The sequence below is a fragment of the Vigna angularis genome, chromosome 7 (assembly GCF_016808095.1).
Source record: "Vigna angularis cultivar LongXiaoDou No.4 chromosome 7, ASM1680809v1, whole genome shotgun sequence".
Taxonomy (NCBI): Eukaryota; Viridiplantae; Streptophyta; class Magnoliopsida; order Fabales; family Fabaceae; genus Vigna; species Vigna angularis.
The window spans coordinates 25998559-26014368 of NC_068976.1; the positions used below are offsets into that span (position 1 = coordinate 25998559).

The 15810-nt window shown below is 33.9% G+C and overlaps 2 protein-coding genes across 2 annotated transcripts; one reads left to right on the forward strand and one right to left on the reverse strand.

The window, feature by feature from the left end:
• Positions 1-1542: 1542 nt before the first annotated feature.
• Positions 1543-2780, reverse strand: LOC108337577 (uncharacterized). Its single transcript, XM_017574133.2, has 2 exons — positions 2205-2780; positions 1543-1855 (listed from the first exon to the last, which is right to left on the reverse strand). Exons 1-2 carry the CDS (start codon positions 2767-2769, stop codon positions 1731-1733), a joined length of 690 nt encoding a protein of 229 aa, XP_017429622.1. The 5' UTR covers positions 2770-2780; the 3' UTR covers positions 1543-1730.
• Positions 2781-7897: 5117 nt separating this feature from the next.
• LOC108336599 (uncharacterized) lies at positions 7898-8737 on the forward strand. The gene is made up of 2 exons (XM_017573071.1): positions 7898-8269; positions 8417-8737. Exons 1-2 carry the CDS (start codon positions 7898-7900, stop codon positions 8735-8737), a joined length of 693 nt encoding a protein of 230 aa, XP_017428560.1.
• Positions 8738-15810: the final 7073 nt, after the last annotated feature.

Below are 15810 nucleotides of genomic sequence, written 5' to 3' on the forward strand. Positions count from 1 at the left end.
ATTTCATTACTCTACTTCCTCACAATTCACTCGGCACAGTAACAAAGAACTTTGCAGTGAAATCAACATGATCACAGAATTTTGACAGTTCATATAGACAATACTGATCACACAAAAATTCAATTTCATACACATGCAAAACCATCAAACAACATTCACATACACCATAGACTCATCAATTAAATTAACTAGTTTCCCTTACCTCTTAACTGAACCGACAACTTCTACCCTTCCAGAAATTTGCTCACACCTCCATAAAATCCTGAACACCTATAACTCACCGATTTGTGAGAAGAGACCAACCAAAGTACCAAAAATGAAGTTAGAAAGGGGAAGAGAAGGCTGATGAACACATGCAAACAGCAAGGCTTACTTGCTTGTGCCAGAAATTCCAGAAATTTACAAGAATTAAAGCAACGAAACTTACCAACTCTAAACACTAAATCGATCGGTGGAATGGAAAGCTCTTGACACCATGATTGCTTAGGCACGGTCTGATTGTTAACCAGATGAAGTGAGATTGAGGAAATCTAGAGAGAAGGAGGAGAAAAGAAGAGAGTAGAAGTTTTTGGAGAGAGAAAGTTGTATTCAAAAAAATGGGACGAAACTTTTGAAACTTTAATTTATATATCACTTTTATTTTAATATAAACCGTTCGATCTCATCCTTTACCTACACCTGTCTGCTCCAAAGTCAAAATTTCTTTAAACCTATCGGCTCGTACAACTTTCATTGTAAAATTAATAAATATTTTGATTGTCATAAATTAAGTTGTCTAATTTAAAATATGTATAATTATAATTTCTTTCTATATATTTAATATTAAAGAATTGAGAATATTTCGTTTTAATATTAAATATTCAATAATATTAGGTTTCTTTTAATACGATTTTTTAGTTTTTTTATAAAAATTACTTAATTAATATTAAAACAGTAAAAACATTTGGACATAAATAGAAGTATAATTATTTGATAGAGATAGAAATGAAACAAATTTTATGTCTATTAAATATGAATATAGAGATAGAATAAATATTTTGTTTGAGAATTAATATAGAATAATAAAATTCATCCCGTTGCCATCCTTATTGATTACAGATTTGCGGTCGCTCCTTCGAACATTCGTGCAATTACTAATCAATCGTTAAATGGAGGTGCGCACAGGATTACTGGTGGCTAAACAAAGTTTTGAAACCTTGTAAAGTTGGTAGAAGTACTATTGCTGAATCAAGGTCTCACATAAAGGCCTAATGACGTTCTGTTCAGTGGTGCATCCTTTTCATATGTTGAAGAACACAGCTTTTTGAGGTCCTTTGAATTCCGTAGTTGCCTGGGTTTCACATTCCCATTTCTAGCAATGTAGTTACTAAAACAATAGGTCGTATTAGCTTTATTTATAAGCTTGTAGCAGCTAAGTGCGCTTCGTTACAGTTTAACAAAGCCATATTCCATTTGAAGAAAAAGTTCCTAGTAGAAGCCAGAATAAGAGGTCTACAAAGACAGCTTGAATTGTCAGGATGAAGTGAAATAAGGTCAGTATTATGCCTTAGAAAATGAGTGATCATCCCTCATTGAATTCACCACCTTCCTTACATATCAGGAATCAATATTCAGATACTAATAATGACCATCAAAAGCCAGCCAGCAAAATAATGAATTTCACAAACACAACAGTTGTCATCATCAAACGGAAGCAAAACTCTCTTGACATACTTAACATCTAATCTAATCTATATCTTAGCATCTGGCTTTAAACCCTGACATATCAAATAAATCTCTCTTGACGAAGGCCTTGTAGCTTTAGGTCTCAGCCATGATGTCTTCTTAAAGAACGGTTTAGAAAGCTGGTTAATTTCTGCAGCGAATAACCATTCAAAGAAATCAACAACACATAAGAAATACAATCAAAGCAATCGAATCGAACACTACACTACAACAGAGTTTCGAGTTATCTACATTTTAAGTTTCAGTCCTATCCGTTAGATTTGAAAAGTTTCACTTTCGAATAAACCAAATTCATCTTTCTCAGATTTTGATACAAATAAGTTGAAGAAATTAGTGTGATCGATTAATACAGTCACCAATTAAGTCTATCAATTAAACTTTAAGGGATTAAACTGAAATGTCAAACTTTTTAAACTGAACAAACCAAATTGTAGGGCACATATCAATGACATTATTCAGAGAAGTAAGCAAGGAAGCACCTTTGGCATCTTCACTCTCGAGAAGCTTGATAACAAGATGCCCACCAATCTTCAACACTCCTTTACCGTCGTCTGAACAAGAAGGGTCATCGTCAATTGGCTCCAGGTGAATTTTGTTGCCGAGAGCCAAATCCAAGGCACGCATCCCAAGCTCAAACGACAAGGCCGCGTCTTTGGTAGTGATTCCGGAGATTAAGGGACACATATCGGAGAGTACCACCGAAAACCCTTTATCCTTGGGAGAAAGGGCTCTGAGCCGGTGGTGAGAGAGGGTGGTGACGTCAGCAGAGATGGTCTGAACCCTAGAATCGCAGTGAAGAGGGGGAACCTTGACTTTTTTGGTGTCGACGCCGAGGACGGAGCCTCCGCCGTGGAAGGGTCCCAAGCTCTGACAAGCCACCTGGAGCCACCCTCCGGGAGCGCAACCGAGGTCGAGAACGGTGGCGCCACGGTTGATTATGTTGTGTTGCTTCTGAATCTGAAGAAGTTTGAAGGCGGAGCGAGCCACGAAGCCTAGCCGTTGAGCCTCCTTGTAGAAAAAATCCGCAGTTCCACCCACAGCCATCTCCCCAATGCTTCTAAATTATTCAATTAACTCTTTAAAGTTTAATTCACATAATTTACTCAATTAAATTACTTTTTGAATAATTAACTTATGTGCAGAGACATTAATCAGAAAAATGGTAATAATATACTCTTCAAAATACTTTGGTATAAAACATAAATTTTATGTTTAATTAATAATTTGATTTCTATATTTTTACTTTTCGACGGCTTTAATTTTTATATTTTTTTAGTTAATTTAATTTTTATTTTTTTTTAAATTGATTTAATTAAGTTTTTTGTAAAATAAAATATGTGACATTTTAAATTAAATTAATGTTAATATTACTTAGAATTTAAATTAAATTAAATTAAATATGTGACATTTACAAATTTATTACTTAGAATTTTTTTTTATAAGACTCAAATTACAATTTAGACTAGAATGATTAAAAATAAGGTGTTGTAATGAAATTAGTTAGAAGAGAAATAAGTAATTTTAAAGAAATAAACCTTATAAATAAATTTTTTATTATAAGCAAAATTGATCATTGTTTTAATTTTTATAAATTAAGTAATTGAGTATTATAAATAGAGATGGATGATATCATAGCTATATATGAAGCATATTCTAGTGAGATTTGTTGTTTCATAAACCTATTATACCATCATTATTAGGCGACTATCAGATCATTTAGTAACGTTTAGTCTCACTCTAAATGTATATATTTCAGCATGAGTGTGTTGGAAATATCACATGAACTAGAGATAAGATGAATTTATAATATATAAGTTGGTGTAAACATCATCTTACAAACTGATTTTGTACTATTGAGTTAGACATAAAATTCACTTCTTAAGATGATATCAAAGTTATCTAAAACTTATCTTAATAACATTTGTTATTTGTTGGCCTATTATATAACCGTCTATTAGATCACTCCTTAATATATAGTCTTATATTCAAGATGTATATTTCTTATAGTGAGAAGGTTTGTTAGAGATCTCACGTCCACTAGAAATAAGTCAAACTTACAACTAATTTCTAAGAGATATTACAATTTGAAAGATGTTTTTTTTATATATATATAAAATCATATGTAAATTTTTTATATAAGAAGAGAAAAATATTCAAGTGATTTAAATCTCATTATGACATATCTCCCTAATGTGATATAACCAAAACAAACTCAAATTATTTTGATACTAATGTTATCAAGTGATCAAAATAATTGATTTGAAACTAATGTCACGTGGAAAGTTAGAATGAAAAATAGAATTAGATTTTCGATAGCCAAATAAACTGATGAATTACCAATTAGCAAAATGGTTTATAGGTTATTTAGCAATTTTCTACATCATTAAGCTCTATCTTTGTTTGGATGATAGTAAAGGAGAAATATGGATAGTTACAAACAAACGTGTTTTTTTTAAGAAATAATTATAGAAATCAAGTACTATGCTTTAATTTCTTTTAGTTACAGGTTTTCTATTAAACAAATTTAAGCTTATGAATTAAGTACAAATGCTTCTAAAGATATATCAATTCAATATTATTTAACTTAGGTTTTAGGAGACGAAGATCACAATGGATGTATGGGATTATGATTAGGAAATTGCCCATCTTGACTATTTGTACGATATGAATATGATGTAAAATTAAATTTATCCAAACACTAAAGAGTATATTAAAGTTGCATAAATTTTGGTATTACAATTTTTAAAATAATTTTCGACGTATTACTTTGTATAAAGATACATCTGATTTCATTATTAGTCTATTTTAAATCTATTTAGTTTGTTGACATGTGTTGTTAAAGGTATTGCTTGGAGTTAAATTTTTTTCATTATGAAATTGTGTAGAGTAATTATACCCATAAATTATGTTAATTTTTATATAATGTATACTATTTTGAGACCCATGCGTACGCAAGGGTTGTGGTTATTTAAAAAAAAACTTGTATTAAAAATTAATAAAATTATTATTATATTTAAAGAAATAATTTATTTATAAAATTATGTTTAAATATTATAATTTTATATAGTTATAAATATAATATTCAAATAAAAATTTTATAATATAAAAAAATAATCAATCAATTCTATTGTAACATATATTAAAAAATTTAATTATAAATAAACTTGTGCATACTAAAATTTATGATAATAATTAAATTGATGTATTCATAAAAGCTATATGATTATATTTTTTTTGTGAGGTTTAAATAAATGGTTAGATACATATTTGTTCTAATTAGATTTTATATGTTTTTTATATTTAATAGTTATTATATATTTGAATGTAGTATTCGGTATGATTAAAATGAATAATTAATTTTTTGAATTGTATATTATACTAAAATGAAATGTGTATGTATAATTTATTAAACTCGAAAGTTTATATAAAAGATTAAGACTCAAGTAAACTCAATTAGTTTTAAACAAAATTATATAGATAACATCAAAAATTTAAATAAGTTTACAAAATTATATAGTTTTAAACAAACAAAATTATAGAAATATTATTCATAAAAGTATTATAAAAAAATATCAAATTTCTATTTTTAATTATGTAATCCTTTAATGATATCATCATAAAAAAACATAAAGAAAAAAAAAAGTGTAGCAGTTGAGTGAAAAAATAAAAGACACGAAGTGTTTGTACTTTTAAGAAAAAGAAAATACTTCATTTATATTAGCCGCACGATTAGAGGCGAAATAGTGTTACCACCGAAGGAAGCAAGATGTGACCATCGCCGATGGCAAGGTCGTGGCTAGGGATGACAACAGATCGGGTCGGATCGGACACAGATGGTGTGATATTTGAACCCGATCCATGTGCAAAAAACGTATTTGTTACTCGTTTCGTTATTCGCTGGGTATCCGCATAAAAAAAATTCACGGATTTTTTTCAAACCCGCGGATACCCGTTGGATACTCGTTTTCAATCCCGAAATATTTAAACTTTTTTTTTTATGATTTACAACTTTTCTTTCTTTCTCTCTTTCTTTCTCTCTTTATTTCTCTCTTTATTTCTCTCTGAGATCAATCAGCCACAATTTCCCCCACACAAAAAAAATCAGATAACCCAGATAAAACAAATCCCAAAAACCCCAATTAAAATATCTAGGGTTTTTGAAAAAATAATAAATTCCCTCTTTCTTTTTCCTCTTTTGTTTTTTTCTCTTAATCTTTTCCTTCCCACCAAACACCCTTCTCGCTCCCTCATTCTTTCGTTCCAAGAAAACAGCGATTCAATTGTTTGAGGATTGGTTGCTGCTTACTGATTGCACCTTTTTTTTTTCCATTTTTTTGTTCCTAATTTTATCCGGAGCAGGAGAATTTTTTGGAAAAATTTGCGCCACAGAAACCCATTCTCCCAAAACCCCCTCCCCTCCTCCCTCCCCGACAACGCTTGGGACCACTACATCTGCAAATCATTTGATTGTCTCAACAAGCAAAACCCTAACCTCGACTTCGATTCTTACAAGAGCGACTTGCATCTCCCAATTCACCAGCTGTTCTAGATCGTCAAGCCGACAAAGTTGGTTCTTCGGCTAGTCCTCGATGTCGAGAGAGGCATCGGAGAGAACCAGGTTGGGAGGAGTTTCGGGAGTTTTCTTCTTTGAGGAGCGAGAAGATGACAGCGAGGGTGGTTTTTTGGGAAGTGGAAAAGGCATTTTGTTGTTGATGGTTCGTTTCGGATCTCTACGTCAAAGTGTTGGGGTGTGCAGATCAGATGTCTCTTCTATCTTCTCTTCTTTTTTTCAAAGTTTAAGTATGTGAGTGTGTGTGTGTGTGTGTATGAGATGTGAATGAGAAAACCCTAGTTCTGTGACAGCAGAGGGAGTGAATGAGAAAAATAGTGAAATTTAGGGTTTGTTTTTTCTTTGACGGCAGAGAGAGAATAAGTAAGAAAATCGAGACAAAATTGTAATTTTATTTTTCAAACAGGTAACGGGTACCCGCAGGTATGGATAGTGTGATACCCGAACCCGACCCGTTAACAAGCGGGTATTAAAATACCCGCTACCCGCGGGTACCTCTTACCCGCGGGTATTAAATATCCGAAGCGAATTTTACCCGCGAATACCCATGGGTACAGATTTTTTTGTCATCCCTAGTCGTGGCTAACGGTGATCGCGAATAAAGGCAAAACGCGAGTGAAGACGAAACGTAAGCGACAACGACGAAGCACATTGTTGAGTGAATCGTAAAAGACTAATAAAAAGCTTTGTCACTAACCTTAATCAGAAAACTCTAATCTGGTAAGCTCTAAATCTTCACAAACTCATCAAATCGAAAGCAAACTCACAATTTTAGTTAAGTCTATTGATTTTATTACCAAGTCTATCGATTCTACACCAAATCCGAGTTTGTTTCCAAATTAACTCATAAACACTAAGTTAGCACATAAACTTGACTGAATTAACTCACAAATTTGATAACCATATATACGGATATATACAGATTGTGCAAACCTGTACACAAATAAATTTAACATGAAATTGATGTAGACTTTGATACTATGATAACTAAAGTGATAGAGTATAGAAAATACAACTAATAATATCAATACTAATAATAGTAATAGATTATAGTTATTATAATGATAATAATAATATAAATATGAATTATTATTATTATTATTATTATGAGATTAAAACATAATATATAACAAAATAATAATAATAATATAAAAATAATAATATTATTATTAACAATAATGATAATAATAATATATAATAATAATAATAATATATAATAATAATATATAATTCAAATTGTGAGAACAAATATGTTAAATGTAAAAACTAAACCGTCTAATGACTTTAACTGTCAAATGACAGTTAGTCACTCTTGTATCTGGTATACATATATACCTTACTTTTGTTTAATGAGAATAACACTCATTTTTCTCTCTTTCTGTATTACATTCTTTGCCAAACTCTCTTATCACTGTTGCTTTCTCACAAACATCTAGCAGTGCTAGAAGCTAACAATGGTATCCAGAGCTAAAGGTTGCGAAATCTGGTGAAATTCTGCGACGTCCAAGAACACGATTCAAGAAGAAAGGAGTGATGACCGGATTAATTCACCTCAACCTACTGATATTTGACGGTAAATGTTATGATGATTGGTGCGTGAAAATGGAAGCTATTCTTGGGTTTCAAGAAGTCGATGAAATAGTGAAGAAAGGACTCCAAGAACCTTTGAAAGGTGACTCAGAAGAAGTGAAAAGGTTGTATAAAGAAAACATAAGGCTTGACTGCAAGGCAAGGATGTTATTGCATCAATGCATTTCTGCCTCAATCTTTCAAAAGGTATCGAAAGCTACCACGGCCAAAGAAGTCTGGGACATTCTGCAAGATGGTTATGGAAATTCTTGTAAGGTAAAGAAGGTTCGTTTGGAGTCCCTACAGAGGCAATATGAGCTTTTATGCATGGGGGAGCAGGAAAAGGTGGTGGAGTACATTGGCAGAATTCAAATCGTGGTGAATGCTATGAGAGCATGCGATAAGGTTGTGAAGGACAAGAAGATTGTCGAGAAAATACTTTGAACCTTAACACCACAGTACGATCACATCGTGGTTGCCATAGAGGAATGCAAGGATCTTGAGACGGTGAAGCTTGAAAAGCTGTAGAATTTCCTTGAAGCGCGTGAACAGAGATTGACTGAGAGAAAGAATGCAGAAAAGGGTGTGACGCAGGGCACAAATCAAGCTTGCAGGCCAGGAATAATCAAAGTTTCAAAGGTCGTGGGAGAGGCAGAGAGAGGTCACGTGGTGGACGCAATGGCGGTAGAAGCACGAAACCCTCTGATCAAATCAATGAAGACAATGGAGGTGAGTAGAAGGAGAGAAACAATAGAGGAGGCAAACAATTTAGAGGCAGAGGAAGAAAAGGGTATGACAAAAGAAGTGTTCAATGCTACACCTGTAACAAATTCGGGCACTACTCTGCAGAGTGCTGACACAATGAAGCTGTGAAGAAGTCCAAGAATGATGAAGCAGAAATCTTGCTCAGGATGATTGTGATTCAGAGTCTGATCGTGTTGTTCTTATGACCACTCTAGAACGAGTAGAAGAGGAGCAGTGTAGAGAAATAGTGCGGGACAGGTGTGACTATGTGGGAGAGAATGTGTTGTAGCCAAAAACAACACGTCATGTTGCGGGTGCGTGTCGTTGTTACACTGACATTAACCACATGTCGCACTTGGAGGAGGTGAGTCATGTAGCGAATGTTAAAGAAATTAAAAGTGTGTTGCTGTCGAGCGAACACGATCGTGTGTTAAACTCTTTGGCAAGTGCACCAAATCGTTCAAGTAATAAACCGTGGTAAGACCAGGTATCGTTTTCCCAAGAGACTCGTAATACTAGAAAATTGTGCGATTAACAACTCATCTAGACTCAAGAACAACTCATCATTTAAGAATATGTGCAAAAAGATAAATTCACAAGTAATTACAAGGTTGGACTTTGGTATTGAAGGCACTTGGAAATGGAAAAGGACTAGAAATGGTATGAAATGACATTGCTAAGGTTAGTTTTCACCAATGCACTCTTGTGTATAACCAATTTCATCTCCTCTCTATCAATTTACTAAAGTCAATCCACTAAAACACTCTAGCCCTAATCCCTTAGGTGAAAAAGCCTAGATTTTCCTTATCAAACTCCAATCCCTTGGACAATCTAACAAGCAAACCCGCATTAAGAACTAGGATCTAAGACAACATGTGAATCATATCCCATCCCTGGCTCAATGACCCACAAGGACTCTTGTTTCAGTTCAAGATTTCATATCCCATCCCTGGCTCAATGAAACCCCAAAATCAAGTCATGAACGTTCCCATTACACGCAAGCTTTAAGATCGGAAACAAGAATACTAGTAATAGATAGAAAAGGCATTTATAAATACGAAACAATCATTCATTACACAAGAGTTCATAGGCTACATCTAACCCTAACAAGATGAATCTGGTTCTCCATTTCCATGGAGAACCCTAAAGCTTACAAACATGGAAGATGGAAGAAGAAGGAGACCCAAAGGAAGAGGAGGAGATGTTCCCACAAGCTCCTCGCGCCCTCCATGAGCTCCAGACGTGAAATCGCACCTCCAAAGAACCAACGACCCGTTTTCTTTCTGCCTCGTGAATATATATACTGCCCGAATTCTCGCTTAAGCTAAATTATTCTCGCTTAAGCGAAAATGAACTTGTTGGAGAAGATAGTCATTCTCGCTTAAGCTAAATTATTCTCGCTTAAGCGAAAATGACTTTTTCAGCAATGACTTCCTGGATCACCGAGGCTCTTCAATGTAATGCAGGATCTTCCTAACATCGAAATAGATCAAAAAACAAGGGATTAGAGTATTATTTACGTAATGTAGCCCAAAATATAGATAAATACTAAAACTAAATAAAAGAGAGGATTTAAGCAAGTAATAAGCTAAAGAAGAGTTGATTTTGCTACTAAAATGATGCTTAGATAATGGTAAGAATTAGCATTATCATCGTGCTGAAGACGATTCATGCTGGTACTTAGATACTGGATGTTCTAACCACATGACAGGAAGAAGAGAGTGGTTAGTAAATCTTGATTCAAGAATAAAAAGCAATGTGAGGTTCGCTGATGATAGCACGGTGACAGCGGAAGGAGTTGGTAGAGTTTTGATCGCGTGCAAGAATGGTGGAGTCACATATATGGATGACGTGTAATGAAAAACAACTTGTTAAGCCTTGGACAGCTCCTGGAGAAAGGCTATACCATGTCAATGCATCAGAACCTCATCGAAGTGTTTGACAAAAGACAACGTCTTGTGATCAAAGCTCCACTAGCCAAGAACAGGACGTTCAAGGTAAATCTGAACGCAGCAGCAATACAGTGTCTATCCTCGTTGAATGTTGAAGAGGAAAGTTGGGTATGGCATTATAGATTCGAGCACTTGAATTTCAAAAGCCTGAGTTTGCTAAACAGCAAAGAGTTGATAAAAGTTGTGCCTTTGATAAACACTCCAAAGAAGATTTGTGAAGGTTGTGCTATGGGAAAACAAGCCAGAAGAAAACTCAAGAAGTTTGCGCCTAAAAGAGCTAAACAACCACTCGGTGTAGTCCATTCAGATGTGTGGGCCCCTTCGAAGTACCAACACTTGGAGGTAATAGATATTTTCTAATTTTTGTAGATGAATGGACTAGGAAGATATGGGTTTTTCTGTTGAAAGAAAAGAAAGAAGTTTTCTCATGGTTTGTTAAATTTTGTGACATGGTGGAGAGGCAATCAGCCCTACAAATGAAGATTTTCATAACCAATGGAGGTGAAGAGTTTAATTATGGGGAGATGAGCAAATTCTATGATGAGAAGGGAATTGTATACGAGGTTGTTGCTCCATACACACCTCAGAACAATGGCTTGGCCAAGAGGAGGAATAGAACGCTACTTGAAATGACCATATGCTTGATTAAAGGGAAGAATCTGCCACACAGCTTATGGGGAGAGGTTGTCTCAACAATAGTCTATTTGTTGAACAGAAGTTCAAAAAAAGCATTGGCAAACTACAATCCAGAAGAGGCGTGGTCTGAAATCAAGCCATTAGCAGATCACCTGAGGATATTTGGATCTGTGTGTTACAAACACGTTCCAGATGAGAGGAGGAAAAAGTTAGGAGATAAGAGTGAGGTTTTCATCATGGTTGATTAGCAGAGATGTACTGATAGACGAGTTTGCTATATTCAATTGGCTGGAAGCAAAAGGTGATTTAAATCCATCTACTGTCGTATCTAGCTAGTTGGATGAGAAAAGGCCTGAAGAGGCTGAACAAATAGTTGCTAATGAAGAAGTTAACAATAGAAGATAACAAAGAGCTTGGTTCCCCTCAACAAGGCTTGCAGGTCATGAGGTGTTCACAAACAATGAAATTGCAGATTCAGGTGACATTGTTCATTATGCTTTTCTTGTCGATGCTGAAACACTTTCATTAAAACAAGCTGTTGATATTAAAGAATGGAAGGAGGCTATGTTGGAGGAGCTGAAAGCAATTGAAAAGAATAGAACGTGGGAGATGGTAGAGCTTCCTTAGCATAAACAAGCTATTGGGGTTAAATGGGTGTTCAAAACAAAGTATAAACCAGATGGAAGCATTACAAAATTGAAGGCTAGGCTGGTAGCAAAAGGCTTTTTGCAGAAACCTGGAATAGACTTCATCGATGTTTTTGCACCTGTTGCAAGACTTGAAACGATAAGACTTGTTGTTGCTATGGCGAATTTCAATAGTTGGAACATTTTCCAGATGGATGTCAAATCTGCGTTTCTGAATGGCCCTCTTGAAGAAGAAGTTTTCGTTAGACAACCACTTGGATTTGTAAAGTAAGGTCAAGAGTTGAAGGTGTACAAATTGAAGAAGGCTTTATATGGCCTTCGTTAGGCACCTCGAGCCTGGAATAAACACATTGACGTGCTGCTCATTAGACTTGGCTTTCAAAAATGCACTGTTGAATTTGGAGTCTATATGAAATTTGCTAAGCAACAGGGTATTTTACTTGTGTGCTTGTACGTTGATGATTTGCTTGTTACTGGGAACTCTGCAGACAAAATTGAAGGATTTAAGTTGAAAATGAAAAACGAATTTGAAATGACAGATATCGGGAGCTTGAGCTACTTTCTTGGGCTAGAGTTTGTGCAGACAGTAGATGGAGTTTTCCTTCATCAAAGAAAGTATGTCAATGAGATTCTGAAGAGACTTAATATGAAAGACTACAATTGCACGTCAATTTCAATCATGGCGAACTTGAAACTTTCGAGTCAGGAGAAAGAGAGCAAGGTGGATGCAACCTTGTTCAAGCAAATAGTAGGATCTCTTAGATATATGTGTAATAGCATACCTAACATCAGTTTTGGAGTTGGGTTAGTCTACAGATTCATGCATGATCCAAGACACTCTCATCTCGCTGCAGCCAAGCACATCCTGCGCTACTTGAAGGGAACAACAGATTACGATCTTCTTTTCCCCAAGAAGCTTGGTAGTACGAGTGGATTTTTGGAGGCATGGTGTGACTCAAATTGGAGTGGTGATCAGATGAATAGGAAGAGCACCTATGGGTACTTGTTTAAGTGTGTGGGAGCTTCAATCTCTTGGTGCTTAAAGAAGCAAAATGTTGTTGCACTTTCTTCCTGTGAAGCGGAGTACATATCCTCTGCAGAGACTGCCTACCAATGCGCATGGCTAGAAACTATTCTACGAGAATTGAAGATTGAACACAGTAAGCCAATACAATTAATGGTGGATAACAGATGAGCTATCATTTTATCCAGAAACCCAGTCTCTCATAGCAGAAGCAAGCATATAGAGATCAAATTTCACTATCTAAGAGATCAAGTTAGTAAAGGGAAGTTGGATTTGGTGTACTATACCACAGAAGAAGTACTATACCACAGAAGAACAGACTGCGGACATCTTCACCAAGGGTTTAAGACAAAACAGGTTTGAGAAGCTGAGGGATTCTCTTGGAGTTAAATCCCTGAGTGTTAAATGTAAAAACTAAACCGTCTAACGACTTTAACTGTTAAATGACAGTCAGCCATTCTTGTATCTGGTATACTATATACCTTACTTTTGTTTAATGAGAATAACACTCGTTTTTCTCTCTTTCTGTATTACATTTTCTACTACACTCTCTTATCACTGCTGCTTTCTCACAAATATCTAGCAGTGCTAACAACTAACAAGATATATGAGTATGTTTAACATTTGGTTTCCCTGATTTGAAGGAACAAATTTGTTGGAGGAAGGTAAATATCATTCGCACATGAGTGTTTATATACGAAAGAATATACTATTGATTAAAGGAAAAAAAGACAAAAATGGCTATTGAAAAAGAAGAGAGAAAGAGAAGAAACAAATTTTGGAGGTGAGGATAATCGATTCTAAATAATTAAAAAAGATTAGAATCGATTTTGAATGTATTTTCAAAAACTGAAATCAATTATGTGTCACTAAAATCAATTTTGGGCAAATAAAAGAAATTGGAATTGATTCTTGAATGTGTCTTTTAGGCAATAGAATCAATTCTAGATGTATTTTTTAGGTAATATAATCGATTATGATAGTACTGGAATTGATTATGGAATTGATTATGTATGTGTTTATAATAGTCTGAAATTGATTATATCGATTGTAGAATCGTTTCTACTTAACTAGTTGTATATATATGCGGGGAAGAATAATCGATTCTTCTTTTCTTCATAATCACATTATTAAAATTGTTATAATAATATTATTATTAATATAATAATAATAACAATAATAAAATATTACTAATAATAATAAAAGTGATTTTTTTTCATATATATATATATATAATTATTTTTTATTTTTTATTATACATAATAATAATTATAAGAATAATATTTTTATAATTTTAAATAAAAATGTTAATTTTATTTTAATATAATTTTTACTATTTATATTTAACTTTATATTACATTTATCTTTTAGGATAAAATGATAATGATCTAATCTTTTTTTTTTTAAATTAATCTATCATATTCATCGCATCATATGCGAGTTTTATAAATTTTACTTTCAAAAATCCCTTCATTCATCCATTCAAATCTTTTAATCCAAAAAATATTACAATTCCTTATCACCTTTCAATTGACTCTCTCTCAAATCATCCCTCAATCCAAACACTATCTTAACGTTAATCATAATTGGTTCATACGTAACTATAAATAAGGAAAACAAATTATATTTTGAAACAAATTAACTATTTATAATAAAGTAATATTTTTAAGTAAAAACTAAATTAGAGATTAAGCATGGGTTTGTATATGTTCGTGAACACCAACTCCAAATCAAATCAAGATCTTATGGGTCCAACTTCTAAAGGTTCTTAAAAATGTTAAACAAGAAAAGCAAAATAGGTAGTTGATTTTGTGAAAAATGCTTGGGCCATTATGTGTGCTGCATGGGTAGTTAAACAGGTAGTTTGTCTTGATCAAGCTTTGGTGACTTACTTAGGTGAGTGTGGGAGGGCTAGGTTGGGACCCATGAATGATTAAAAGGAAGCTTGAGTTCAAAAAGAACACAGAGAAAGAAAAAGTTAGTGGTTGTGCTGTGGGAGTGGAATGCATGGGAGAAGAACAAGTACAAAAGTTGAAGATATGATTCGCAGTTACTTGCTTGCTTATAGGGGAAACTAGGGTTTTTTTTATGGGGATTGCGTAAAGCTCAATAGAGCCTGCTGATTTTTAGCAACGGATTTCACTTAAAGAACAGACATGCCATTCCAAATGGGCCTAATGGTCCACCATTGTCCCACAAAGATTGGGCACGTTTTCAATTACACCATGCATATATCAGCAAATGGGATGCATTATATCATACTAAATAGTTGTTACCATGACATTTTTTTTATTAGTCATTCAATTTTTTTACTCCTAATTGTTGCTTTTGTCGTCATAGGATGTTAATTAGTTCCTTACTTTATTTTCACCTCAGCAAGTGTCTCTCCACTGTGGCCATGATCATGTTTTTACAATGATACCTTTCTAGATTAATGATGTAATACTAAATGCTTATGGTGGAATCATTACACACTTCTGGAACAGTAAGACTGCTTCTTCAATAGTCCATTTTATTACCAACAAGATTTGAAAACTTCTCTCTCCTATACAAGTACATGACAGTGTGATACTCTCTTAACAATAGAGGAATTTCCATGGGTGAAGCATTTTTCACCTTGTAAATAACACTTCTTAGCACATCCTACAGAATATCCCTGTTTTCTACAAATTGTTCATACTCAAATCTACCTCGAGCGTATTGTTTCTGTTGTTATTTCAAAGAGTTAACTACAACCATTCTTTCCACGCAGATTTATAATTACTCTTTATGATTATAAACACAAGTGGTATTAGTCTATTGATTTAACAGCAGAGACTGCACATTTCACAACATGGTATAATGATATCTAATTATCAGGAGTTGGAAGCAAATATTTCACTAATAATTGACTTAGTTGGATGAGATCAAAGTAAACTTATTTGGTTGTGCCCATAAAATATT

Bases quoted from the DNA above. Each gene is read 5' to 3' on its own strand.
- LOC108336599 (XM_017573071.1), top strand. From the start codon at position 7,898: ATGGAAGCTATTCTTGGGTTTCAAGAAGTCGATGAAATAGTGAAGAAA. The intron at 8,270-8,416 runs GTTGTGAAGGAC...GCGCGTGAACAG, and splicing joins CTATGAGAGCATGCGATAAG to AGATTGACTGAGAGAAAGAA.
- LOC108337577 (XM_017574133.2), bottom strand. From the start codon at position 2,769: ATGGCTGTGGGTGGAACTGCGGATTTTTTCTACAAGGAGGCTCAACGG. The intron at 1,856-2,204 runs GTGCTTCCTTGC...TATTCGCTGCAG, and splicing joins CGAGAGTGAAGATGCCAAAG to AAATTAACCAGCTTTCTAAA.